A 26,849-nucleotide genomic window follows, 5' to 3' on the forward strand; every position below is an offset into this window, starting at 1 on the left:
TATATATACAGGTGTCCCGCAATTTTTTGCCAAGTGCTTTTGTGTAAATACAGCGGACTAACTAAATCGAAAAATCCTCTATCATTTTACAATTTTCGAAATGTATTTTAATCAGATATTAATTTATGAAAATAATCAAATTAGGGCTGCCGCATATAAAATTCCATAACAGTATGCATAAGATGTAAACTTAAGACGGTAGATCGGACGAATTTGGCCACACGATTTAAAATTGCGCCTGCCATTGATATTCTATACTTATTCTTTAATTCTTTTAAGCTATGCAAACGATTCGATTAACGCATAATAAAAATTGATATAATTTTCTATTTTACGTGCGTAGAGATATTTTTATCTTTGAAAATCGAATTTTATTAAGGATTTCCAATGCTATTATATTAAAAAACAAATTTTATATTTACTGTGTTCTAACAATTAATATTTTTTTATTATTTGGTCAGCTTTCACTGCTCTGAATTTATCAAAGATCTTTAATATGATAAAAACGTAGTTGAACAAATGTATACACATGTAAAAATCGCGATGCGATATATCGCGTTTATGATATTTAAGGGAATCCTAAAGTGAAGCCTGAACTCTGATGACAAAGTCAAAGATGACAGAGAGATCACTGTTTTTCCAGCACATTTAGAGATACTATAATAAGAGTTAACTACCGAGATAATGATTTTTGATTGATTGCCGAAATCCGCTATATGTAATAGCCAGCCGCAAGTTTCAAATGAGCAATAGCCAACACAACTGCGAGTTACAAGCAAATTGCAAAAAATTATGTATTTGATGTTATTCTTTATGTTTTCGTCATTAACTAGCGCTGGCAGTATAACGTTTACACAAGATTTGTTAAAGATTGTTACTTCTAACCATACCATGCTCATTTAATTGAACTCGACTATACATGTTTGATGTGTTATATTTTCTATATCGTATTCTGTATATTTTCTATATGTAGTCTCTGTAGTATTTGGCTATTAATGGCGGCGATTTATCCTAACTCTTATTATAGGAACTAAACGCATCAATCAATTGCTACGTCAGAAATCATCGATAAAGTCCACGATATTGTTTTGACTGATTGATGAGTGAAAGTGCGCGAGCTTGTAAGGCCACAGGCATACCACATGGCACAGTGATTTCAATTTTGCACGAACAATTGAGTATGAAAAAACTATCGGCAAGATGGATGCTGCGTTTGCTCATTGTGGACCATTTTGTCAAAACTTATTTTGACTTGCCCTCGTATCTTTATATACTACCACATCAATGCCTTACGTAAACTATGATATATGCAATTGCACATAAATTTTCGCGTAACAAATTCATCGCAATAAAGCATCTAAGTCTAATTCTAAGAACTTGACGTTATTTGTTCGTGCAATTACGTGGATTATTTCATAAGCACGATTTGCAAAACTTTCAAGCAGTCACTTGACAATTGAGACGCCATGTTACACTAAGAAATGGTAAAAAATGTATCAATTTTGAAATTTTTGATCATTCTCGGCATAAACTCCACCTCACAAACACGTATTAATGCGTATACTTTAATCCTGGAAAAGGATTTTCGAATCTGTGAAAGAGAAGAAAAGTATTTGTTATACGAAAATTATATGATTTAATCGATAATACAGACGTCATTAGGATCCCCTTAAAGAAGATCACAATTGTAACAGGGATACATAATTTACAAAAATCGTACATTCTTACACATACATGCACATGCGCACGCACAATGATGAGAAAATGTCTAAAATATTTAAAGCACATCCGCAAGATTTGAAACGTCAACATTTTGAATGTCACATTGACAAAGTCAAGATTCAAAGTCAAGCGATATTGTCGTCCTGCTTGAAACCTTGAAAAGGGCTTTGTATCCTGGCGGATTTGTTAGGTGCAACGAGTAGTCTGCTCCAAGCACGGCAGGTCTTGCCAGACCATACCCACATGCCGGAGGTAACGCCGACCACGAGGGACAGAAAGAGTCTCAGAAGGGCAACTTCGAGACCGGCAGCTCGGTATACCGGACCTGGGGTGCAATTCTGCGCCGCGCGGCAGTCCAATGCGGCCAACAATGCCAATTTTCTCCATCGCGGCCTTACCGAGGCCTCCTGCAGTACACAGACAAGACCACCCAGTGCTGGCAGCGCGTACAACAGCGCGAAGATACCTAGCCGCGTCATCAGGCGTTCCAGTTTCATTGCGCTGCGTCCAGCGCAGCGCACGGCCCTCCGTACGCGTACCAACGCGCTTCCAGCAACGCTACCAAACACGCAGCCCAACAATAGCAGCATTGCGTGCGGCAACACTTCTAACCACAGTGCCGACTCGTCCGAGATCTGGCACAATCCGGTTAATTCATCTGCCACCACATTATGCGACAATAGACTACCTATATGAAAGACATATTCATAATTCATACTAAAGAAATCATAAATGTAACAACTATAACTATAAATAAAAAACCTATAACTGAAATGAATCAATAAGAAAAGAATATATAATATATAGTAGTAATAAGAGGAGTGTGTGCATGTGTGCAAGTATAAGGATCAGATCATATTAGTCTCTATATATGTCTGAATCTTAGAGTCACCTAAATCTATAAAGAAGTCTTCTGTGATTCCTGCTAACAATAAGTCAGTATAGACTGACTGGAAATTTTTTCGTATATACGAGATGCGGGATTTGAACTTGCGATCTATCAGTTACAAATTCGTCGCTCTTACACGCAGCTCTTACACACGATATTCCAAAAGAATGTATAAATACAAATAAAAAAGTGTTACAATTAAAAATCGAATCAAATATTGATGTTGCATAATTAACACGTTCAATGCCGGATAATTTGCTTGTTTTTCCGGCGATGCCGGAATGAAATTTTGTTTATAATTAGTAGTATTTATTAATTTAGATTATTATTTTAATATTAATAATATTTATAAAATTAGAAATATTTTTTACAAGTTTGATGCGTTTTTTGTGTTTAGTAGCGTCAGTCAGCCGTTAGTTATCGACATGGCATTTGATGTGAATAGATTTTAGACCTATATGATGTATGCATAAAGTTACCTCCTGTGAAAAATATTGGAAGAATCCACGCGGCCGTATGAAGATAGGGTGCGATGTCATAAAGAGCTTCGCTGCTCCACTCATTCCTGGCGCTTAGCAGCCAGCAACCACACAGCACTGCCCACCACATATTGCTGGCTAATCCCAGATAATATCTGACCAGCCACCAAATTGTACAAGGAATGCTCTTCAGAGCATCGCGAACCTATTCATAATTTCATAGGTAAACAAGTAGATTACAGCAGATAAATGAAGGCAGATAAAAAAAGATGATAGATAAAATGAGTTGATTTTTTTCCCTTGAAATGGTAAGTAAAAGCAGTATGTTTTTTGAGCTGTTGAATTATTGCAATAGCTGGAATTAATGCATTGCTTTGATTTTATCTTAAAAAAAAAATACCTTTAAAAAATTTTAATTTGTAGGGAATTATTAAAATATAAGTTTATTAATATCTTGTACCATAAATTATTATTGTTGACCTTTACGAACACGTATGTCTTTTTTTTGTCTATGTTTTTTTGTTTATAAACCATGATAATATTCTCATCTTTAATAATTCATGTACAAGGCATTAAAAAACAGTAAAAAAATTATTAATATTTAAAAACAGAGGCATTCTCAATAGGAACATCAATTTTGATTATGTTATCGGAGAGCGTTGTTAATCGCTCGTTGTTGTACTTAATTTCGAGGTTTCATTTCCACTCACGTGCTTGGCAAATAATGAACAACAATGTTCATTGTTTCTAAGATGTCATAGTCAAATTAAAGTAATTGTAGTTTCTATTGAAATGCCTGTTTTTAAATATAAATTATTTTTTTATTTTTTTATTACGCAGGACATGAATTATTAGAGATGGGATTATGTTTTCATATTTTACTATTACGAAAACACGAATTAATATGTTCGCTTAATAATAATAATTTATAATATTAAGCACTTAATAGGTTCTCTTTCTGTCTCTCAAAGTCATTCATGACTGATCTCTATTTGATGCAATCACTTAAAAGCGTATGAATTGTCTTCACCAATTTCTAGTGGCTATTTTCTTAGTGACTATTTTCACCACGATGTAAAATTTAGATATTTCATCTTTTAGTTGATCTGTCCATCAGAACAAGTCCTATCATGGAACAAGTTCGAATGGATTCCGATCGGAATTATTCAATTATTCTCTGGATTTCTATTGTGTTTTCTAGGGAAAACGAAATAATTCCGATCGGAATTGATTCCAACATGTTCCATGATACCCTGGTTAGAGATTAGCCTCGTGCTCTTTTGTCTTCGACGTTGCCAACAATTTTTCAGACTGTTGTTTCTATGTGATTGAAATAGGACAGTATGTCTTAGTGGCATACAGTTGACTTTTTATTTCAAGCTCTGAAAGGATGAATATATTAGTGCATCTAGCAGTCTATGATATCTATAATATTCGCCTCCAACACCACATTTATTTCGATTCTCAGCTGTCTCTTCCTTGCTTGGATAGTTCAAAATCTCCGTTTTGAAAGAAATATGGAAAATGGCTTGGATAAAGGCTGCTTCAGAAACATCACTCGGATGCTCCGGATCATCTTATTCTTATTTAATATTGGGTGAACAAGGATAAAACCATACACGGAGGCACTCGGAGGTGATGTTTCCGAGGCGTAACCAAGGCGAATTTTCGTCTGAATCCACGATCCTTCCAGAACCCAGATGTTAACAAGTCTGATATCTTTGGTCATGGGGATGGCCTTTGCTTAATCTCAGGGATGCAGCTTCCATCTTTATTTATAATTAATCCCAGGTAAAATCAATGTCTTGAATGGTATTGGGATTCGAGTATGCCAATTCGATTCACCATGAGCTTAGTCTTGCTCCTGTAACGATCCCATATTTACTCACTCTCGCTTTCGAGTCTTCATATTACTTTCTTCATGTCGTTCGCGGATATTGCGAATAACACAGTGTCGGCATATCATAAATTTTATTTGATTATTCTTTGATTATTCTTTTTCCATCAATGACAAGCTCTTCTTCCCAATTATCTAATGTCTTACGAAATATTCTGCGTAAATGTTTAAGAATTTATACGAGAGTATATATCCCTGCCACATATCTTTTTTCATACCGAATGTTAAAACGTTACGTATCGATTCTTATATAGGAATGCTTGTTGAGATTGCGAATGAGATCAATAAAATGCCCTGGAATTTCTCGTTAAAATTATTTAGGTTCATATGATTACTCTAGCTAATTTTAATACTTTATCTATAAATTAGAATGTTTTGAAAATCAGAATCAGATGAAGCAACTAAAATATTCCACAAAAAAATATTTCATTTTAATTGTCACTGGGGAAAAATCGACTCATTTATCTATTGTACTTTAATATAAAAAGTCAATATTAAAAATAACAATAAAGATATAACAAATTAAAATCAATATAAACTTGCAGATGTGTATGTAATACCACAATTCCAAAATCTTAGCAATATGCTAATAATTTATCAATAGAATTTTGAGCAGGATATTGCAATAGATTGGCATCAATTGCGTCTATATAAAGCTCGTGTCGGCAAAGTCTGCTGATAATCTAACAGCGGATTGCAAATAAAAGTCGAACAAAACCTATCCCACATAACACACTTTATCCTAGGAATGTCCAACAGACGTCATTTTGACATCGCGATAATCTTGTGATATCCATGGATGATCTCAATTATCCAACGGATATTCAGGGCATTTATATATTTTTTAAGTGTTTTACAATCGATCAAATTTTGCTAGCAAATTTTGCAATTTCTGCTTAAAAAAAAAAATCTGTTTTGGAATAATTATTTGGAATATTTCTTCTCTTATATTGGAATTAGTTTATACTTTTAATCAAGTCTTCTTTAATTAACAACCAAATATGAATTATAAAGGATCGTTTTTTATTTACTGGAAGAATCTATTTACTTACTGGAATGTAACTCGGCCCATCAATCTGACTGACACAGCTAAGATTGTCAGCTCCAACCACAGCACGGACAATGTAAGCCATAGAGAGGAGATTATAGCAGAGCGCCAGAAAGACTATCGGTCTCTCAGGATAACGAAATCTGGACGGCTCAACCCAAAAGGTTAACAGAGTGAAAAGCGTCGACAGGAAGCATAGCCATGCCCAGCCAGTCATCCAACGTTCGGCGAATTTTTTGTCTTCTGCGCGATAATATGCGTCGGTACCACAACGTGGTGCGCAAGAAATCTGTAGAATAATGGAAAAAATATATATGAAGAGCGTTCAAATTTAATTTATAATTCGATAATTATACAAAAAATAAAAGAAATAGTAGTGCGCGCGCGCGCGCGTTTGTGTGTTTATATTATTTTTTAACATAGTCTTCCTTGTTTTTAGATAAATTTTTTTTATCCTCTTTGAAAGCTTTTTTTACTCCATTTACATTATCCAATGATATTCTATAAAGTAAAGCCTTATATATTAATATAAAATAAAGAGATCTTCAAAGAGATCCGAAAAAAGCCTTTAATGAAGAGTTTTTTTACAAGTATTCAAGATTGGATTAGCCTACAGCTAAAAGATTTTAAAACTGTAAAAACTATAAAACTATAAAAAGATATCTTTTTAGTATTTTGTGTTGTCTGGATATATTGAAAAATAATATTTATAATTCATACTGCTGTTATTTTTACTTTTTATATAATTATTCAATTATAATTTAAATTTGAATATTTCTATCTATACAATTTTTGCTTTCTTTTATTTATTTGCTTATTCTAACCATTTCCATTTCGGATATCTGCACAAAATGAGGTGGACACTGATAATGCTGTTGCTGCTGTTGTAATCTTATAGATATTTGCGGTGGTCGTTCATACATCACCGGCCATTGTTGCTGAACGGTTGGTAGTGTTGGTGAACTGGTGTTGTCCAATGTTTCGTCCGGCGGCTGCACGCACAATGTATTTCCTACATATGCAATATAGGAAGAATAGAGTTATTTTAACATATAATTTATAAACAATACAAAAAGATAAATATAATAAGCTAATGAGAGTCAGCAACGATAAACGGCGCAATTATTTAGTGAATAATCAATAATCAGATGTTGAATCGATGTCTTCTTTATTTTGAACGTTTCGACTCTCTTTGGAGTCCTCCTCAGCAAGAATGATACAATTATAATTAGCTCACAAATTCGAGAGTCCTAATATAATTATTTGTTATTGTTATATAATTTATAATTATCATACATATTTATATTAGCATTACATGATTTAAACGTATTAAGATTTCTAATTGCCGATGAGATTTTCTAAGAAATTTCTGTATAAATAATTGAAAATGTATCAGACTTTTTAAATTTTGCTATTCAAAATTAGAATTTGCTATTCAAATTTGAATTTCTAATTTTGGTTTCCCGCATATAATAAATTTGTCAAAAATATATGTTCAAAAATACAATATCCTTATTACAAATTTTAGCAATAAAATTATAGACATGATGCAGGATTTGCTTGTTATCTGACAAAAATATGACAAAGTTTGCTAACAAAAATATGACAATAGATTGATATAAAAAATTTAATAGACTGCAATAAGTAGCAATTTAAGGATTGGTAGGATCTAAAAGTAAGAATTAATCACATTCGACTGTTACTTAATCACTGAGCAATTATGTTATTGGATGCACCCACTGTAAATTCTGCTCAAATTTTACAAATTGATGTTGATACTTTTGTTTGCTGAGACATTTATTGATGATTCAAAGCCAAGTGAGTACTTACCACGATCAAGGAAACGATTACAATCCAACAAGTGCGGCCACGGCAACGCGAGACTGGTTAAGGCCGGTTCGCAGTCTCTTCTTACGGAAAGGCAGAGAGACTTGCAAGCTGGTATGGCTACATGTTCCGAGCAGACTGGGGCAAAGACGGCACATAAGAAGAGCCTAAGATGTTTTGAACAGTTGTAGTGGACCAGTGGCATGAAGGTCGCCAGCTGCAAATGCACATGTCAAGTAAGTGCACGTGTAATTAGAACAAGTAAATGCGTAAATTTTGCCTCCTAACTTTGTCTCTTTGAAGCTCGTATGACTCGACCAATCACTTTGATTCAGTTACTAAATATTTGATTTTTAACTGATTTTGAATCTATAATATATTGTTTCACATCGATTGTAATCAGGCAAGATATTTGACAAAAGAGTTACGTGAATTTCTCCATTGTATTTCCTTTACAAAATATTTTAACATTTTAAATAAATTTGTATACATTCCTCTGTTCTCTAAGCGTGGAGCAAAGCCTGTAACGAAGATGGAGAGTGAGAGGGTAATGCACCTAAACAGGCGGAGAGGAGACGCCTCGCTTCCATGAAATATAACGAGCGGTGGGCATCAGGGGTAATTATCCCGCCCATTCTTCCCGCCTCAATCCCGATAGATCCCTCGCACGTCTGAGGCCCATCGGGACCATTCTCTGCTATCTTTCTCCTGCCCTTTTCCTTCCCCCTCTAGATTCACCCATTACGAGAGAAGCCCGATGCTCTTCTCTTTTACGGTGTTCCCCAAATTATAGCCTCATGAAATTACGTGGTAACCCATAACGACAAAGCCCTCCAGCTTGCCCTGCATCGCGCCTTTCTCTCTGGGTTCTCTTCTCTCACCCATCAAGGTGGACCAGCCAAGAACAGCTCAGAGAGAAAGAAAGAGAGAAAGAAAAAGAGAGAAACTTCTCATCCGGAGATCGCATGCGATCGTTTTCACTTCTCTCTACGTGCGACGGATATCGATAATCAATATAGCGAGGAAGTCATTTGACATGATCAGATCTTGATTCTTCCATAGCATTAACAAAATGTAAAAAATTAATTATGTCCCGTTTTTTTTAAATCTGCAATCATTATAAGAGCGAAAAAAAAACTTTAATATCTTGAAACGCAAGATCCGAAATGAATATTCAATGAATATCCAATGAAATTTCAAAAAAATCTTAAAAAATACTCAAAGAGAGAGAGCTATCTATGCGAATAAACACGGCGAAAAATGAGTAAAAATAAAACTATCATAGTGTTAGGCATAGATTTAATAAAAAAATTCATGATAAACGTTCACGCTCATAATCAAGTCATCGTTAGCGACGCAGACAACGGGTAATAAAATAGGTTAATCTAAAACACTAAATATACAGTGAAAAACACAGATAACAACAGAAAATAATATTTCAATTAATTAGAAACCGTATATTTTAGTATACATGATTTTTGATAGGTTGAAATCTGTTATTTCCTGTTCCTATATTGTCTGTGTTTTTTCATCATGTTAAACTTAAGGAGATGCTGGAATGACGAAATTATTGATACACATATTATAGACGTATACAAATCTCTGAATTGACTGAACGGAAATCCTTTTACAAGTTTAAAATAAACGCAGAATTAGGAGATGGGGCAATTGAAAATCTTATACTAAAATCGGAAAAAAAGTTAAAAACTTATATTTTTCAAGTCGTCGAGCTGTCATCTGACATTTCCTTGATAAAATTCTATAACTTGTATACACGATATCATATTTTAATGTCCCATCCCAAATAACTTTTTTATTTTTGATCTTAGAAAAAAATGTTTCACACAAAAGTTGTATGATTTTGAAGAGGACATAAAATGGTGTCATTAGTTTGATCTTGAATAGAATGTACTACTATCAGTATTATTATTTGTACTATGTATTATTGTATTCATAGAATATAGAATACTTTTATTTCAAATAAATTGTTTTCTCAGAATTGCATGTTTTTTCGTACTCAAAAATAGTAAACTTCAGATGTCGGAATAAATATCTTTTTTGAAAACAGTACAGACATACCTTTTTTTTCAAAGTATCACATTTCAGAAGTATCATCTATAAATTATAGCTAAAAATATTGAAAAATAAAAAGTTATGATTTTTTAAATGTTAAAATGCTTTTTCATTTTATTTGTATCTTGAAGAATTTTGTAAGCATATTGCCATTTAATGCATTGTCATTATCTTTCTTAAAACATCTACTTTCCAGTTTCAATTCACTAATTTGAATCCGCCATTTTACATATCAGAAAATGTTCATAATTCGATAAAAAAAATCGCACAGTAAAAAATGGAAATTTCTTAAAGATGAAGATTAGCTATTTAGAGTGGCGTTAATGAAATTAAAAAATAAAATATCGTTTAGCCACAAAAAAATGGCAAAAAACGCTTTTTGGCTTATATTTCTTGATTTAAAAAACCTGAAAAACCTGACATGATGGGCATCTTTCACTGGCAGATTTGGATTCAGTGACCTTGAATTTATTAAGAAATACTGGTCCTGCTCACTACAGGAAGGTCAAATTTTGTCAGAGTGTTATCAAATATGTAAAAACATAGAAAAATTGCAGTGAAAAAGGTGCCTTTTTCAGGCAAAAGAGTGAAATTCGGCCGTCGCTCCAACATCCCTTTAAATGCTTAGTACAAAGTACTGTACATACCAAACAACAGTACAATGCCAAACAACAATAAAAGTGTAAAGTGGGACGCTGAATGTTACATTGGCTGCATTCAGCAGAAAAAATTGATCAGTGAATGCTCAGTGATTCTTTAATATGATTGGTTCCTACACTTAGATCCAGCAAAGAACTAAAGGCAAGAATCAATCATATTAAAGAATCACTGAACGCTCACTGATCAGTTTTCTCTGCTGAACGCAGCCATTGTTTAAATCCATTGCGTATTGTAGAACTAGACAAAATGACGACGTTATATGCCTCTCAAGACTAACAATAAGATAATCCAAAAAGATTTTTTATAATCATCACGATATAAAATAAACATAATTATGTTGGAAGGAGGACACTTGAGATTTTCGCGATATTACATCTGGATAAGAATAATCTTTCTATCAGATTATAGGCTGTATTATCGACTATATATTTATAGAGGATTAAGTATATAATAGCCGTAAGGGCTCTGATACGTGATGAGAGAGCACAATTGAATTTCGAGAGAGAAATTCAAAAACTGTGTGAGAGTAAACTGTAAGGAAACAGTCAGAAACAATCTCAACGTAAGTGTGTCGAAGCGCAAGTTAATAATCAGAAAGAAAATACTCAATCCGAGTATGAATTTCGAATCGGAAGCAGTTTACATAAGTGCGAGTTATTAACAATTAGAAACAGTTTGATCGATTTTATGGGGTGATCAATTCATTTTAATTGATCACCTCAAATATCTCTTGAACAGGGAAAAATGCTTCAAAAGTTTTATAAATTATGAGAGTAATGAAAAGGAGAGAAAGAATGGGAGAAAATTCAATTCCATTTGAAAAATTCAAAGTGACCTTGCCCTGATCTTGACAATGCCACCTAAGATCAAACCAGTGGTCTTATGTCTTCCTTGAAGTTAAAACTTTGGTCTGAAACATTTTTCACTAAAATGCATTGTTCAAAAGATATTTAAGATGGTTAATTAAAATAGGACACTCTATATAAGCGAAAGTGCCAAATTCTTTATAATAAATGCTTTGTTCTTCAATTTATAATTAAAGTGTCTCAGACTCATCTAATAGAAAAACGGACACGACAAAAAAGACAATCAAAACAATCAATAAACATGCAAACAAGACAGTCTCTGACACACCATCAGACGAAAGGATCCTATCCATTCTCCTATGTGTCAAAAGAACAACATCGGATTGGCAAGATATTAAACAAACACAATATTCGAACTATCTTCACCCAAAAAGATAGGATAAATCCTAAGAAATCCTAAAGATCATAGACCTCCATTCAGCTCTGCAGGAGTATATAAAATACCTTGTTCCTGCAAGTATACATTGGAGAAACTGGGAGAATGACCTACGAATAAAGGAACACCAACGTGATGTCAGGCTAAAACACGTCACGTAATCAGCATTATCAGAACACAACATCGAAACAGGACATCAAATACTGTTTGACAAAACGACTACAATAGCTAACATTACATCATACTTTCCAAGAAAATATAGAGAAGCCATAGAGATACAAAAACACCTTAACAATCTAAATAGAGATACTGGCTACAACATAAATAAAATATGGAAAACCATTCTCCCGGTTATTGAAGACTGACCGATTCCCCCATCTTCCTCCCCACAATTCCCTTTTTCCCTTACCATTCCAACAAGTAGCGTAATATAAAAAAGGAGTGATCCGGAGGAACAGCTCAGTATCAGGCTGCTCCTCGCCCTGATGAAGTGGACTGCAAGGTTCATGAAACTTTCCAAGAATGGATCTGGACACGGAGGAAACCCGCGAAACGCATAATCTTTATATAGAAAGCACTCATGGAAGTCTCAAGAATATTACTCATCTAACATCTTCAGGTTACGTCTCAAATGCCGTTTCATGACAATTCTCTTACATTTCTTCTATACATATACAAATAAATACAGTTATGATAACAGAGACGTAAGTTTCAGCTCTTCTATACGGAACTGAGAATCGAAACAATTGAAATTACGTTACTCTCTACGTGTAATCAGTTTCTTTTTGTGATCTCAGCTTTCGCCTCGGTTATCTCTAAACTCGGAGAAGCGAAAGGAGGAGCGTGATGCCGACGAAGAAATCTGAGCGGACCGGTTCGTTCATAATTTAGCATTCTTCTCCTCTGGGAATGATCAGAAAAAGATGGAGTAAGAATTGTAGGAAACGGCGCATCCTACTCCTTCCACCCTCTCGCCCGCTCCCGTGTACAAGTCTCTTCGGAGTATTTCCGAAGCGGCTTGACAGACAACTCCGCGGATAGAAAAAGAAACGAACAAATGCGGACAGTCGCAGAATCGACTTACTTCTTATTGTGGATCGCTCCTTTTCTTTCCATGCTTTTATCTTTACGCGACCCGCTCGTTCCGCCTTGATCGAGTCATTGTGAGACTCTTTGTGAAGCAACATGTATATATTTATGCGACGTAATGCATAAATCATTGGAATGTAATGTCAAACTTGAAAGGAGGAAAAAGGCATATTTTTTGCGAAAGGGTGCAATCGGACTTGTTTTCGGAAGCTGGATTATAAGTTTTTCTGCACTATTGTTTCTGCGTGGAAAATAAACAAACTGTAAACTTTAACATGAATTTTTAGAAAATGAATAAATTTATGAGTATCACCTTTTAACAAAAGTTGAAATTATGTGTAGACAAGAATGCCAGTATCAAATTGTTTGTTCTGTTGCAAGAATGAATATAAAAGTCGTGTTTGTGCAACTCATATATTACAGACTGCGTAAATATTTTGTGCAAATAAAAAAATTTGGATTTTTTCCTTGTTTTATCTTTGACGTTAAGTTTAATGAGATTATATATACAGATTTTACTTTTAAAATAAATTTTTCAGTGTTTTATATCATTTTTTTCACTGATATCATTGTAAAATCAACATTTACAAATATATAAACGTAAATAATTTACGAAATATTCGAAATTGAAGAAGACTCTTCCAAAAAGACTTAACAAATTAAAGAAATGCAAAATTCAGTTTGTTAGAAAAACTATGTAAGATATCTGAACCGAATAAGGCCCAACTAATTCAATTTTTTTTTAATTTTATTTATGAAGATAAAATAATTCAAGTAAAAATAAAATCTTTATTTCACTTTTGATAAAAATAAAATATATCTTCTATATAGAATATTTGTAAATATGTAAATAAATAAAAAAATATTTTAACTCTGAAATTGGGTTTTATTAATTATTACATCCAAATAAATGTAATAAAGTCTAAGTAAACAATAAATTAAAAATAACAAAGAAACTATATAAACATTATTTTTCTAAATAATTTTTGAATGATTATTAATTATAAAATTCCTTAGACCTTACTCGACTCTTAAATATCACAATTATATCTTTAATTCGTCTATAATTCATCTTTTAATCTTTGGAAATTTCTGGCAATTTATGTGCAATTTTAACTTCTTAAAAGTTAGCAATATTACTGAAAATCATTATCCTTTGATGTAAGGTAAAATCGCCCAAGAATACTTTTCCTTTTATGTTGTATAACATGAGCAAAAATTGAGTAAAATATCACTTAGATTATTCCTTATAGTTTGAACTAAAAGTTTGTCAAGTATCAGTTTGATACAAACACTCATTTTTACAGGAGATTAATTTTGAATTCTAAGAAGTAAAAATACTCTTGGGCAAGTAACTTTTTAAAAGTACGCACTAAAAAAAGTTTCGTTTATTGTAAAAACAATGTTGACTGCGAAGAATATTACTAAGGTCTCAGTCTAAAGACGCTTACACGGAATGCTAGAGATCCGCGGGTTCGATTCTCGGCCGAAGCAATATTTTTTGCAATAAATTTATTTACAGATTTTCAATACAGATTTTTTTTAAATGATGCCAATTAAGCATCAAATTATTAAATTGATAATCAATTTAATTTGTGATATTATAGTAACTTTAACTATAGTAAGAATTTAATTTGTGGTATTATAACACAATTTCATAGTACAACACTAGAATGCATTGTAGTCTTCTAATCTTATTCTTAAGATTTAGCGTATCAATAATAGATTATGATTTTCATTTAGACTTAAGTTCTAATTTTTTCAGAATTGGCCATTTTTGACGGTTTTATTGCAAAATAACTTGCAGGACTGGATAAAATGCCTTTTGAATTCCATTTAAAATACTAATTGTAAAATACTTTTAAAAAGTATATTTAAAATGCAAAATACAAAATAGGTTTTTTGAATCCATTTTAAATGTAAAATGGATAAATAAATATTTTAAATGGTTTTCGAATGCAAAGTGATTTTTTTTGTCATAGCGGAAAAAAATTTTTACGAAAAAGTACAGAAAAACTATATATAAATTGAGATAAGATCTTAGAAATTCTTAATTTTTCGTAGATATTCGTAGTGAGATGTAAAATGGTGTTTGTGGGCGGAGGATTTCTTGGTTTTTCAAACAAACAATACTATTTTACGTCCCATTATGAATATCTATGAATAATTAAGAATTTCTAAGACTGGTACTCATAATCCATTTTTATTTCAAGATCGTTTTAAGTAATGTCTTGAGATGCTAATATGATCCTGTATGATTGGTTTGTGTCATTTTAAGACTGACTTAAGACGGCCTTGAATAAGAATCGCCTATGAATACCGTCCTAAGATCTTGTTTCAATCTATATATAGTTTTTCGTAAAAACTTTCCTACTATAAAAATATATAAAATATATATTTTTTAAAAGTATTTTATGTTTGAAATCCATTGTCAATGGAATTCAAAAACCTGATTACAGTATTATAAATAAACTATTTCTGATGGGAATATTTAAAATTTTTAATATCATGATTTGGAAACGAGATCGTTTACTTGAATAAATCAAATTAATATGAGAAGCGTCGATTATGAAATTCAAAATTAGATATTAAGAATAATATACATTTTTAGAAATGTATATAGTACCTTATATGAAGCTGGAACATTCATTTTTTATTAAGATTCAATATTTATGGACTATCTGGAATTAATTCTCTCTTTATAGTTTAATTTTATTTGAATATTCATAAAAATCTGTTTATTTAAATATTCATAAAAATCTTTAGCTAATCATGGAATAAAATGCCATTTCCATTTTAAATACATATTTAAAATGAAATTATTTTAATACATAATATCATATGGCTCAAAGTATATAAAATTAAAAAAATGTAATACGAAGAGTTACGAGCCAAACAAATTCAAATTTAATATAATAATTAACAGATAATGCAAAAACAAATATGTTTCAATCTCATTGATTGGAAATTATTTTAAATATTATCCAGCCCTGAAAATAAGTATGGTTATTAAACAACTTTATGAAAAGTTGATAACATTAACATATTTTACATTCGTATTTAGTTTTTTAGTATCGAGCAGTGTAACACTATGTCACAATTGGAATACTTCGTGTAAGACATAGTATTACACTGTGTACGTTGTTAGAACACCCAGATTTACAACTTACACAATGTTATCAATTCGAATAGAAAATTTAATTGTAATGCCTAGATATTTTTGGTGCCAATATTATCCCCTCCACTTTTGGAAAAATGTCATTTAATCCAAATTTTTTCCCCGTGATAATTAAAGATAGTTCATAAGTGGCTGCATAAAAATAATTTTAAAAAGAATGGATTATCTTTTTTGAAAGTTATTATAATTTCTATTTTGAATAAAATTCTAAAAGATTCACATCGCATTGTGTGTGTGTAAAATTATATAAAATCTTAAAATTCTAATTGTAAAAAAAAATTATTCAAAAAATAACGAGCATCATGGAATTAATCTCCTAAGGCTTCAAATGGGTTTTACAATTTTAAATTACAGAATTCTTTCTAAAGTCGCTTAAATTAGAATAACACAGTATTATAATATAATATTCTATTATATTATTCTGATATACTTGTGCCATGCTGTAATTGAAAATTCTCACGCGATCAAATATACGTTATACATTAGATTAATTGTAAAATAACTTTACCGTTATTTCACAAGTAATACAACATCTACACGATATACAACATCTAACTATGATATTAATCTTACGTATAATTATCTACAATTACCTTTTGCGTGAAGTGTTTAAATTATAATCCAATTTGCGTTTATAATCAAATACATCCATAACTAACTTAATACAGATGCAACTTGGTATAACTACAATTACATGCAATTGCTCTCTAATGCGTTTATAATTTGATTTTATAATTTGATTTTATAATTTGATATGAGCATAATATAACGTATACATATGTGATTTTTATCTTTACCAATTACATGTGATTATGATTGAAACATATCTGTCTTTTTACGAAAGTGTATAGATGAAAAAAAAAAAGAAATTTCGGACAAACAAATAAATCGATTGAAAAACACGGTGAACATATCTCTGACTTGTTATCATTCGACAAAATCATATTTTAAATGTTAATTTAACTATATTCGATTGATTAAATATAGTTTAGTTAAATTAGAAATATAGATAATTATGTAGAAAGTACAGCAGAACTCCTTAACTCATATATTGTCATAACCCTGAGTGACCTCCAACAAGTTTCAGCCGTTGCTCGTATTCATTAAAAATTAATCAACAAAAAAAGTTTAAAAAATAACGTCTTATTTTTACCACATACATAATGTTAAATTAATTATCCTATACTCTCCCCTACTTACGTAATAACTTTCCACGCGAAGTGAGGTCCATTCTACCTCCCTATCTACCTAGAAGCATTTCGACTTCCCCTGCGAAGAGAGGTCCAATCCCACCTCTCTCCCTGTATAAGGGCATTCGACTTTCCACACGAAGATTCATCCGCACGAAACATCATTATGCCCTTAGGCAAGGGGGTGGAGGGATGGATCTCACTTCGCGTGGAAAGTACGTTCCGAGACAGAGGGAATGTGAGGTGGATCTCGTTTTGAATAAAAAATCGTTATAAAATCAGAAATTTTCTGTTAAATTTTCTTTTAAAAACAAACTCTCTGCATTAAAAAATTATATAAGAAAATGTTTTCAAAGAAAAGTTTTGTTTTTAAAGCAAAAAATTTATTTTCAAATAGAGAATTTTTGTTTTGTATAACAAAACTGTTAATGACATTTTAATAGATAAGCGACGGCTAAATCTGGTGGAAGTCACTTAAAGTCATAACCTTGATAACATATATCAAGATCAAGGTCATCGGGACTGATTCCGTTGTACTCGAGATTGTACCGCATAATTATCGAAATCTAATTTCAGGATAGTTATTTTTGGTAATTTTTAAAAATCTGCTCATTCTTTTTGCTCGTGAAATTTTATTTATCGTTTAGATTATCGTTTCCTTGGTACTAAAGTTCAAACAAGGGCAGATCTAGACATTTGTCAAAGGGAAGAGGAGACACTGGCTGATTTATATATTTTTAGATTGATTTTTAGATTGCTGAAATATTATAGGCCAATTGTAATGAACGAGTAACAAAGAAAAAGAGAAAATTTAATTATTTTACATCTCGTATCTTTCCATTCTTATTACTTATTATTAAATTTGCGCGCTGCAAGCGAAATTTGTTTTAAGAACAAATTCGAAAAGATAGATTATTTAAATTATCATTAATATTACATTGAGAAAATACTATATAAATATTTAATTCATAAAACATTCTAATTAAAATTATCAGCAAAAGAATAATAAATAGGCATAACATTTTACAATAAAATATTTAAGTTACATTTTCTATTTCTGGTAAACTTATTCGACACTGTTTCTTGAATAATTTCTATGTCAATCCAATATTTAAATGAGCATATAAGCCAACGCTGGTTTTTATTATGAATATTTAGTATTGTTTATTCATAACATAATATAATAAGATCTAAACGTTTCAACTTTTATTACCATCTTCAATAGATTTTTTAAATACAATGTTTATCTAATTCATCATTAACTTTCTTGTCATTCTTCTGTCTTATAAATAATTTTCCTAAATTTTAAACTACATTTACATTTAAAAAATTATAACAAGTATGAATTATAATTGTGAATAACAATTGCGAATATAATTAATTAAGATTTCTTGGTTTGATACTCGTCGCTTATCTTCGCACATGTATACTGACAGTATATTATTCAGCTTCATTTATAGGTAGCTTGATTTTGTAGCTTTCATAAAACGATTGATATTATACTTTTTTAGTATTTTATTTATAACGTATGAAAAGAAGAGCATAAAAAACCGCACAAGTTATAGTTTGTGATATTTAATCATTACATTAATTAAAACATTAGACGTTTCGGCCACAATCTGGCCATCCTCAGTAAATTCACAATATTCTTAAAACGCAGAATTATATATAGCTGACATTAAATTCAACCGCCGTATGATATAATTATATATAAACGTGTTCTTTCATATGTGAAGGTGCCTCGTATAATAAAGTTACACCGCCAATTATCATATCACAAAAAGTGTAGAACGAGAATTTCCAGATTTTAATTTAACGAATTTACGTATCATTAATATCTCCTAATCGAAATGTGTGAGAATAGAATCGTATAGTATTTTATTTATATTGCAACAAAGTCATTCTTTACATAGAAGTCGTCATTTCTGTAACATTATATTATGTAATTCAAGGGGAGGATTATGGCCCCCTATGCCTTCCCCCCCCCCCCCCCGGATTCGCCAGTGTCTCATAATATTAACAAGTCTTCGAAATAAAATTGCTACAACTTTAATCATGTATGGAGAACATGTATGGTGCTTAAAGAATGTCGCTATCTCATTCTCCGCTTCTATTCTACTGTTCACCTAGCCTTTGCATCTTTTTTTCCGTTCTCCACGCCCGCGCCGTCGATAAGTCTTTGCGAGTTGAATATCTGTTAGTGACACTGATAAACGCACGTGTGTAAGTCATCACGAGTACACATTGATGATTGTAAAAGCCGTTCCACGATTCTTCGAATCGTTATCGTGTAATCACCGAAACTCATAACGAAATTCTTTTGAAAATTCCATAACTCTATCCTTGAATGTCAGGATCATTTCAACCTTAATCATATCAAGTTCTACACTTCGATAGAGTTGGCTAAGCTTTTTCAAAATGAAAAAAGAAATTATGAGTTTTGGAGATTGACTGTGTATTTTGAAACGCGAGCTAAAAATGACAAAAGGAAGCAGATTCAATAAGTGTTGATTAATAAAATTATAAATTTTCTGTGATTTTGCTTATTTACAATTTTCACCTCTTTTCGAGATAATTGACTTCCTGGAGGATACATAATTCTAGAATTATTAAAGCTTTGAAATTTCAAAATTTCTCTTAAGATTTTAAATTAGAATATAAAACAAATTAAATAATAAATATAAGTACTATAATAAATAATATTTATAAACAAAAATTTCTTTAAGAAATCTTTTATATAACCCTTCTATTCTTTTTTAATGTTATGTATATTTTTTCAATGTCAAGTCTGCCTGGCATTTATAAGTTATAATAACCTATTATTAAAAAAAGAATTAAGGATTTCTCAAATTCCCTCTACATAGATCCAACATTATCGTCATTCGCCCGGCCCATCATGTGAAAAGCACATATCAAATCCGCATCCACCGACGATATTCTCATACACGCATGAACACGCCTTCACGCGCGCCACGCACACGTGCGTATAGGGAACGCAGCTGCTACAAAAATACGTAGTTTTACTCGTCAGGGCTATCTCGCTTCAGGCATCTTCAAAGGAAGCCGCCTTAACGTTATTACGATAATAAAACTGAGCGAGCAAGAGTGAACCCTCGGCTATAAATATCTCTTTCCTTATGTCGTATATGTATATGTGTACGTAAATGAATGTATATATAAATACAGTGTCCGCATGTGCGTGCGTGCGTGTGTGTTGTATGTAGTACATGTATAATCGAGTGCAGTATTATGCATAAACGATTTTAAAATTAGCTAGATAAAGATATGAAATGAAAATTAATTTGGAAATTTATCCTAGATAAAGATGATTTTAATTTAATTAATCTTGATGATCTAGATAAATTTATCTTTATTTAAAAGTTTCCAGATAATTTTATTTTTATTTTTATCTTTGAGATTGCTTACAATTTTTAAAAGAAATTACAATAAAAAATTGCAATAAAAAGTTATGAAAAATACACAGTAGAACCCGGATTAATCTAATATTGTTTTTTTCATCTCCCGAATTCTCTATCCGACCTCATTATCGAGTTTTCATAATGGTAATGCATGCTCAAAATTATCGCACATAATACTATCATCACGAGAATTCAATAACGAGATCGGATAATCTGGAAAATAAAAAAAATGATAATCCGAGTTCTACTGTATTCACACTTTTATTCATAAATCTTTATTGCGTAAAAACAATATTTTTTGGAAAGTGTCGGACAAACAATTCGTCGAGGTATATATAAATTTATTGCCTAGAACTAAAAAGACGCTCCACTGGTGTTGATGACAGCAAAGATATGTTACTTAAAAAAGAAAACATGTTTTTACATTTGGATAAGAATGAAAATATCTTCGCTTTTTCTCTTTTCAACGCTCGAATATACAGGGTGTAATTAAAAAAACATGTATGGAGCATTTCATGAAATATAGAACAAGAATTCAAGTTGAGAAGTCCTGAGTCATTTTTTGATCTGAACTTTATGTCTGTTATTATATTAGGTGTTGGAATTAATTCGTAGCGTTTTACAAGTGATGGGAAGTACTTTCATTAATGTATTTTTTAATGCTCATGTGAAATAAATAACATTCTTTCATTAAAAACGCTACGAATTAATTCCAACACCTAATACATGTTAAAGTTAGCGAATCAGCGTTCGTCTATAAAGGAAAACAGGGACAGGAAGTAGCAAGGAGGAATGAAACTGAATATGCGGCGGGAGAAGAACAACAATGAGCAGCGAAGTAGTTGTAATCATCAATCCCTCTCTCTTTCTCGTTTTTCTCCTACAGACGGGCGCTAATTCATTAACTTTAATACTGTACAGTAATGAACATGAACTCAGAAAAATGACGAAGGACTTTTAGACTTGGATTCTTCCTGTATGCTCCATGTATAAGAGCTTTCTTAGTTACACTCTGTATTCATCTCATTTTAAGTGCAAAAATTTTGGGGGATTTCAAGAAACGCGAATAAACTTTATTAAGCTTATAAAGATTTTTATTATACTAAATGTTATAGTAAGGCTGTATTCGAAAACATTACCCGGATGCCTCCGTGTATCATCTTATCTTTGTTTAACGTTGGTGAACAACAAGAACAAACTGATATATAGAGGCACTCGAGTAATGTTTCTGGCTTAACACTGCGTCAAGGACAAGCAAAATTGAAGCAGAAAGGTTTAGATATATCGTATGATTCGAATCTATCTCAAGGCTAATAACATGAAAATGGTGCAACACAGTTTTTTATAAATTAACTCGACCACGCTCTTACTTGACTTACTGTAAATTACAAAGATGTGACATATTATTTCAAATTAATATTTTATTTTATTATTTAATAATGGGACAATATATAATATATTTCTCGCTTCCAAAAATAATGATAAAACATTTCCCTTTTATTTTAGATAACAACCACATATATAAACACGCATATATAATATTTGTGATATGGAGTTCCTTGGATGTCTCTTAGACGACATCCGTGGGATTTCACACATACGGACACTTTTACATCCCCTGGAATCCGTTGAATAACTGAGACCATCCATGGATATGACAACATTATCGCGATATCCCAAAATGATGTTAGACATCCCTATATAAGATAAAGCATGCTATGTGAGATGTATATTCAAGCGAGCCTTCCCTATACTAAACTATAGAAAACTGCGATTTGGAGAAAAGAAAGGCAAGCAATAATGCAGGTCTTTCTGACTCTTTTCTACACTTAGGGTAATAAAACAACATTAACTAATCAGTGAATTCCTGATGAAGAAAACAGTAGCAATTTTGAATGTCCTTGTTTAGGAACTGAGACACTCTTGTAACTCGCTTCATATGTTATAGAACTCACTGGCTAAAGCAAATGCTTAAATTAGAGTTTGTGTTGAGCTCGTTTCGTAACCTAATTCGTCAACTATAAAGGCCGCCATATTTCTGGCTACAGTTAACGCATGCACAAAAAAAAATCGAAAAGAACAAAAGTTATACGGTTCGGAGGGAGACATAAGAAGGTACTATTGATATAAATTTGGGTGGCATCATCAAGGTCAGACCGTTTTTTTTTAAATGGAAAGTCCTATTTTTTATTGTACATTCTTGTATTTTATCTTATAAGCTCTCCAAAACTATAATAAAATATTTTTTCATTAAGTACTTTTCGAGTTATGAGACTTGGAAGTTACAGTACTGCCAATGTTACCCAAGGTGTCCGATCAAACCTCTTGAATATTATTCAGAATTATACTTTGAATAACATTTGTTAAGATCAATACACATTTTTGTAACAAAAATGAAAAATAAGAGGTATAATCTTGAATGATAGCCTTGATCTTGACAAATGTTATTCAGAGCATGATCCTGAATGACATTCAAAAGGAAAATTAGAATTTGGATGAAAATTCATCCACAGAAGTCAGGGTTAATATAAATAAATACCACTATCATATTTTTGGCTCGCAAGAGAAATAGATTAGAACATTGATTATATAGAAAATTGATTGAAAATAAATTCATTTAAAATTAATTTACAAAAACTATATTGAACGTTGTAATGATTACATGCGAATAGGTTCCATTTTTATCACTAATTGATAGCGACATTCCGCGAAAGTGGAATCTAACCGGAAATCAGTATTGAATTGATGTCGAGAAATCCAGTAATCCGCGACCACAGACGAGAAAACGGCTTCTAATTATGTCTCCTATGGAGAGAAGCATGTATCGGATGTATCCTGTTCGGAGAAAAAGGGACCGGTATTCTCCCCTTATCCTCCCCCCTTCTCGTTCTCTCCCTCCCATAACGTTGCGGTTCAGCGACTTTGATTCGCCTTATCGCTGCTAATGAGAGCCGGACGTACGTTCTTTGATCTTCGATCGGTTATTAACGCTCGTTGCCATGAAAATCTTTCTCCCTTTTTCTACCTGCTTCCCACCCGAGAGCTATTAAGACCCAGCATATTTAATGTATTATTTTTTATTTCAAAGTGACTGAACATTTCGCAAACATTACTTTAACAATATTTTAAACATTTAATAAATAATTGCAAATTATATAGATTTTATTTTTAGGAAAATTGCACCGAGAAATTAATATGTAATAACATAGTTTCAGCCAAGAAATTATTTATAATAAAATGTAAACAATTATTATTTTATGTTATACAAGAAATATTATTTAAAATACATATTATTTTTTCAATTCTCCAGAGTGTATAATATAAACTGAGAATTAATATAAACCGTTAGCTTGTTAACGTAAATCTCCTTTAAAAAAAAAAAGATTTTAATTTGTAATACATTGTGTTTATAATATAAAAAAATCTCAAATTTTTTCGGGTTAGAAAGCACATTTTTTAGCATTCATGATGAATATTTTCTAATTTTCCCGACATAAAAATATAAGCGAGAAAATAGTTTGGCATTTCAAGAATCATAGTTACCCCTCGTTCTGCCTGCCGTTGATCTTCGTTACCCATAAAATTCGGCATCGCTGTCATATTATAACGCAATCCTCGGCAAAAGGATACGTTCAATCGCTCGCATTTGGCGCCGGTTCCGGGATGCGCGTGGTTGATGCCCCAACCTCGGACCAACGCCGCCGAAAGGATAAGCACCACAATACGTAGCACCATTTTCAATGTCAATAATATTCACATTTTGTTCTGCATATAATAAATAGTAATAATATGTATATAATTCATATATACACTCGCGCTGACAAGGTCACGTGATCGCGACACGCGGTACCCCATTAAACGCATCCGTGTCGGCAGTCGACGGTCGACTGAAGTTGACTAACATCAGCTCGAGATGCAACGCCAAGTTTACGCTGGTCACGCAATGTCGCAGATGCAGACGTTCGGGTAATTCCGCGCCTGTTCGGCCGCACTCTCTTCCCCCACCTTTCACTTTTTGCCGCCACGGCCGCCGTCACGGCGGGCCCTATTATCTTGACTCGACCGCCGATGCGCCGAGGATTATGGGACCGATCCCGCAAGGGCTGCGGGCATAATAATTAGGAACAAAGAGAGCGCTGAACGTTAAGCTGTGTCGCCGATGAATTTCTGTCATTTTTCCGCAGGGAAACAGCAGGATATTTTTTTTTCTGTGAGATACATTAATTTAATATACATAAATTCGATGACACGTTTAAGGATAAATACAAAATTAACGTTAATGGTTTTTTATAAATGAGATTTGCAAACTTCGCAGAAATATGTAATAAATTTTTAAGATGTCTGAAAAGAACAATGAATTCAATTTCTTTGTGTGTATGTGTGTTTAAAGAAAAAAAAATTTATAAAAAAATATATATGTAATTTTGGATGCAAATTTATTTCTTAAATATAATGATTTTATAATGATAGAATTTTGAAATTTGTAATACTATAACACATACACACATTTCGCAAAAATTTAAAAAGTAAAAAATTTAGTAAAAAATTTAAAAAGTAAGGAGAGAGAGAGAGAGAGAGAGAGAGAGAGAGAAAGAGAGAAAGAGAGAAAGAGAGAGAGAGAGAGAGAGAAAGAGAGAGAGAGAAGGTAGTTCAAGTGAGAAAATTTTCAAAATTACAAAATCACTATAATTTACAAAAATTATGAAAAATCTAAACATTCCTGATTGAATAAAATTTTTTATAAAGATGCTACGAAGTAGATCCAAGAAATATTGCCAATCCAACGGCAAAAACAGATCAGTTCTGATATTTTATTCGGAGAAAAGCGGACAATGAATTCAAAACGGCGAGCCGAGTCGTTATGGTCTAGCATTATGCGTGTTAACACGATTTCGGGTTTTCCACAGTCGGTCTCTTTGGACCTTTTTGGGTCCAGCTAACGCGGTCTGTTACGCCCATCGAAGAACGACCTTGGTTTACTTCGGCGCAGACTGTGAAGCATAGAATAAAGAAATCTACAATGAGACAGGCTAGGCCTTCGGCTTTCTTTGACGCTTTCTTTTCCTTTCAAACGCGAAAATGCTAATTGTGCGTATTTTATACGTGGCGTACGCTTTTTTCTTGATGAGCTCTCAATATCCGTTGTCCTTTTTCGATTCTTAATTTTATCGAAGGACGACATATTTTTACAATTACAATTAATAACTATTTCTCACGGACGCGTTTACACAAACACAAACTCGAATTTATTATTTACTACGAATATACTTTTATTAGCCCGATATAAGATCCAAAAGCATATAGGAGTGCGTTTACCAGCGCGTTTGCTGGTAAAGATGGAACAGGGACTAACGGAGATGAAAGAATGGAGGGGGTTAAGGCGGCGGCGAACCATCAAAGAGGATTGTAATTAGTCGCGCATATGCCGCGCATCAGACGGAGCATCAAACGCGGGAATCTCTGTTTTTTGCTTGCTATTTCTATCTCGAATACCATCTTCTGCAATGTACAACTTGAGAATGTGCAAAATTCACCTAATTGAGATTTGTTTCTGCGAAAAGTTAGAACACCTACAAAACAAAACAATCTTTTGAAAACTTTATTATATTATACTTGTAAACGTATTTTATCAAATATTTTTATTTATTTTATGCATTTTGCGCACATAAAAACATTTATAAGAAATTCTAGATTTTTGCATTATATTTCCAAATCTACATTGAAATTGTAGATTTGAAAAAGATTTGTATTATATAAAAGAAACTTACAAAGATAAAAAGTGTATCAAATACATAAAAAAAATATTTAAAATTTATATATTATTCTCTTATAAAATCTTTAAGAAGAGTTTAACATTACAAACACATGCAGATCTTTAATATAATTGTATCAAATCTCTTTTTGAAAAGTAACATAGTTGTTGCTAAGAATATGCACGTGCACGAAAAATAACTCTGTCTCTTACATATATCAAATTTCTTCGTACATTAATTGTGAATAAATACTTGTTACGTTCATAATACTTGTTACGTTTCTTTGTTATCTCAACTATCTTGGTATTACACAAAAGTTACAAATTCTGTGCAAAAACGATGAATGATTGTCCTTTAATTTAGAACAATAACAATTACCGCTC

The 26,849-nt window shown here is 32.1% G+C and overlaps 1 protein-coding gene across 1 annotated transcript; it reads right to left on the bottom strand.

Moving 5' to 3' along the window:
• Positions 1-1,758: 1,758 nt before the first annotated feature.
• Positions 1,759-26,849, bottom strand: LOC105148106 (frizzled-10-B). The gene is made up of 6 exons (XM_011059608.2): positions 24,257-26,849; positions 7,866-8,079; positions 6,860-7,047; positions 6,040-6,324; positions 3,091-3,295; positions 1,759-2,410 (listed from the first exon to the last, which is right to left on the bottom strand). Exons 1-6 carry the CDS (start codon positions 24,446-24,448, stop codon positions 1,848-1,850), a joined length of 1,647 nt encoding a protein of 548 aa, XP_011057910.1. The 5' UTR covers positions 24,449-26,849; the 3' UTR covers positions 1,759-1,847.

The sequence above is a fragment of the Acromyrmex echinatior genome, chromosome 14 (assembly GCF_024713525.1).
Source record: "Acromyrmex echinatior isolate Ae372 chromosome 14, ASM2471352v2, whole genome shotgun sequence".
NCBI lineage: Eukaryota > Metazoa > Arthropoda > Insecta > Hymenoptera > Formicidae > Acromyrmex > Acromyrmex echinatior.

Bases quoted from the DNA above. Each gene is read 5' to 3' on its own strand.
- LOC105148106 (XM_011059608.2), bottom strand. From the start codon at position 24,448: ATGGTGCTACGTATTGTGGTGCTTATCCTTTCGGCGGCGTTGGTCCGA. The intron at 7,048-7,865 runs GTAAGTACTCAC...TTGCATATGTAG, and splicing joins TAATCGTTTCCTTGATCGTG to GAAATACATTGTGCGTGCAG. The intron at 3,296-6,039 runs GTAAGTAAATAG...AATTATGAATAG, and splicing joins ATGGGCCGAGTTACATTCCA to GTTCGCGATGCTCTGAAGAG.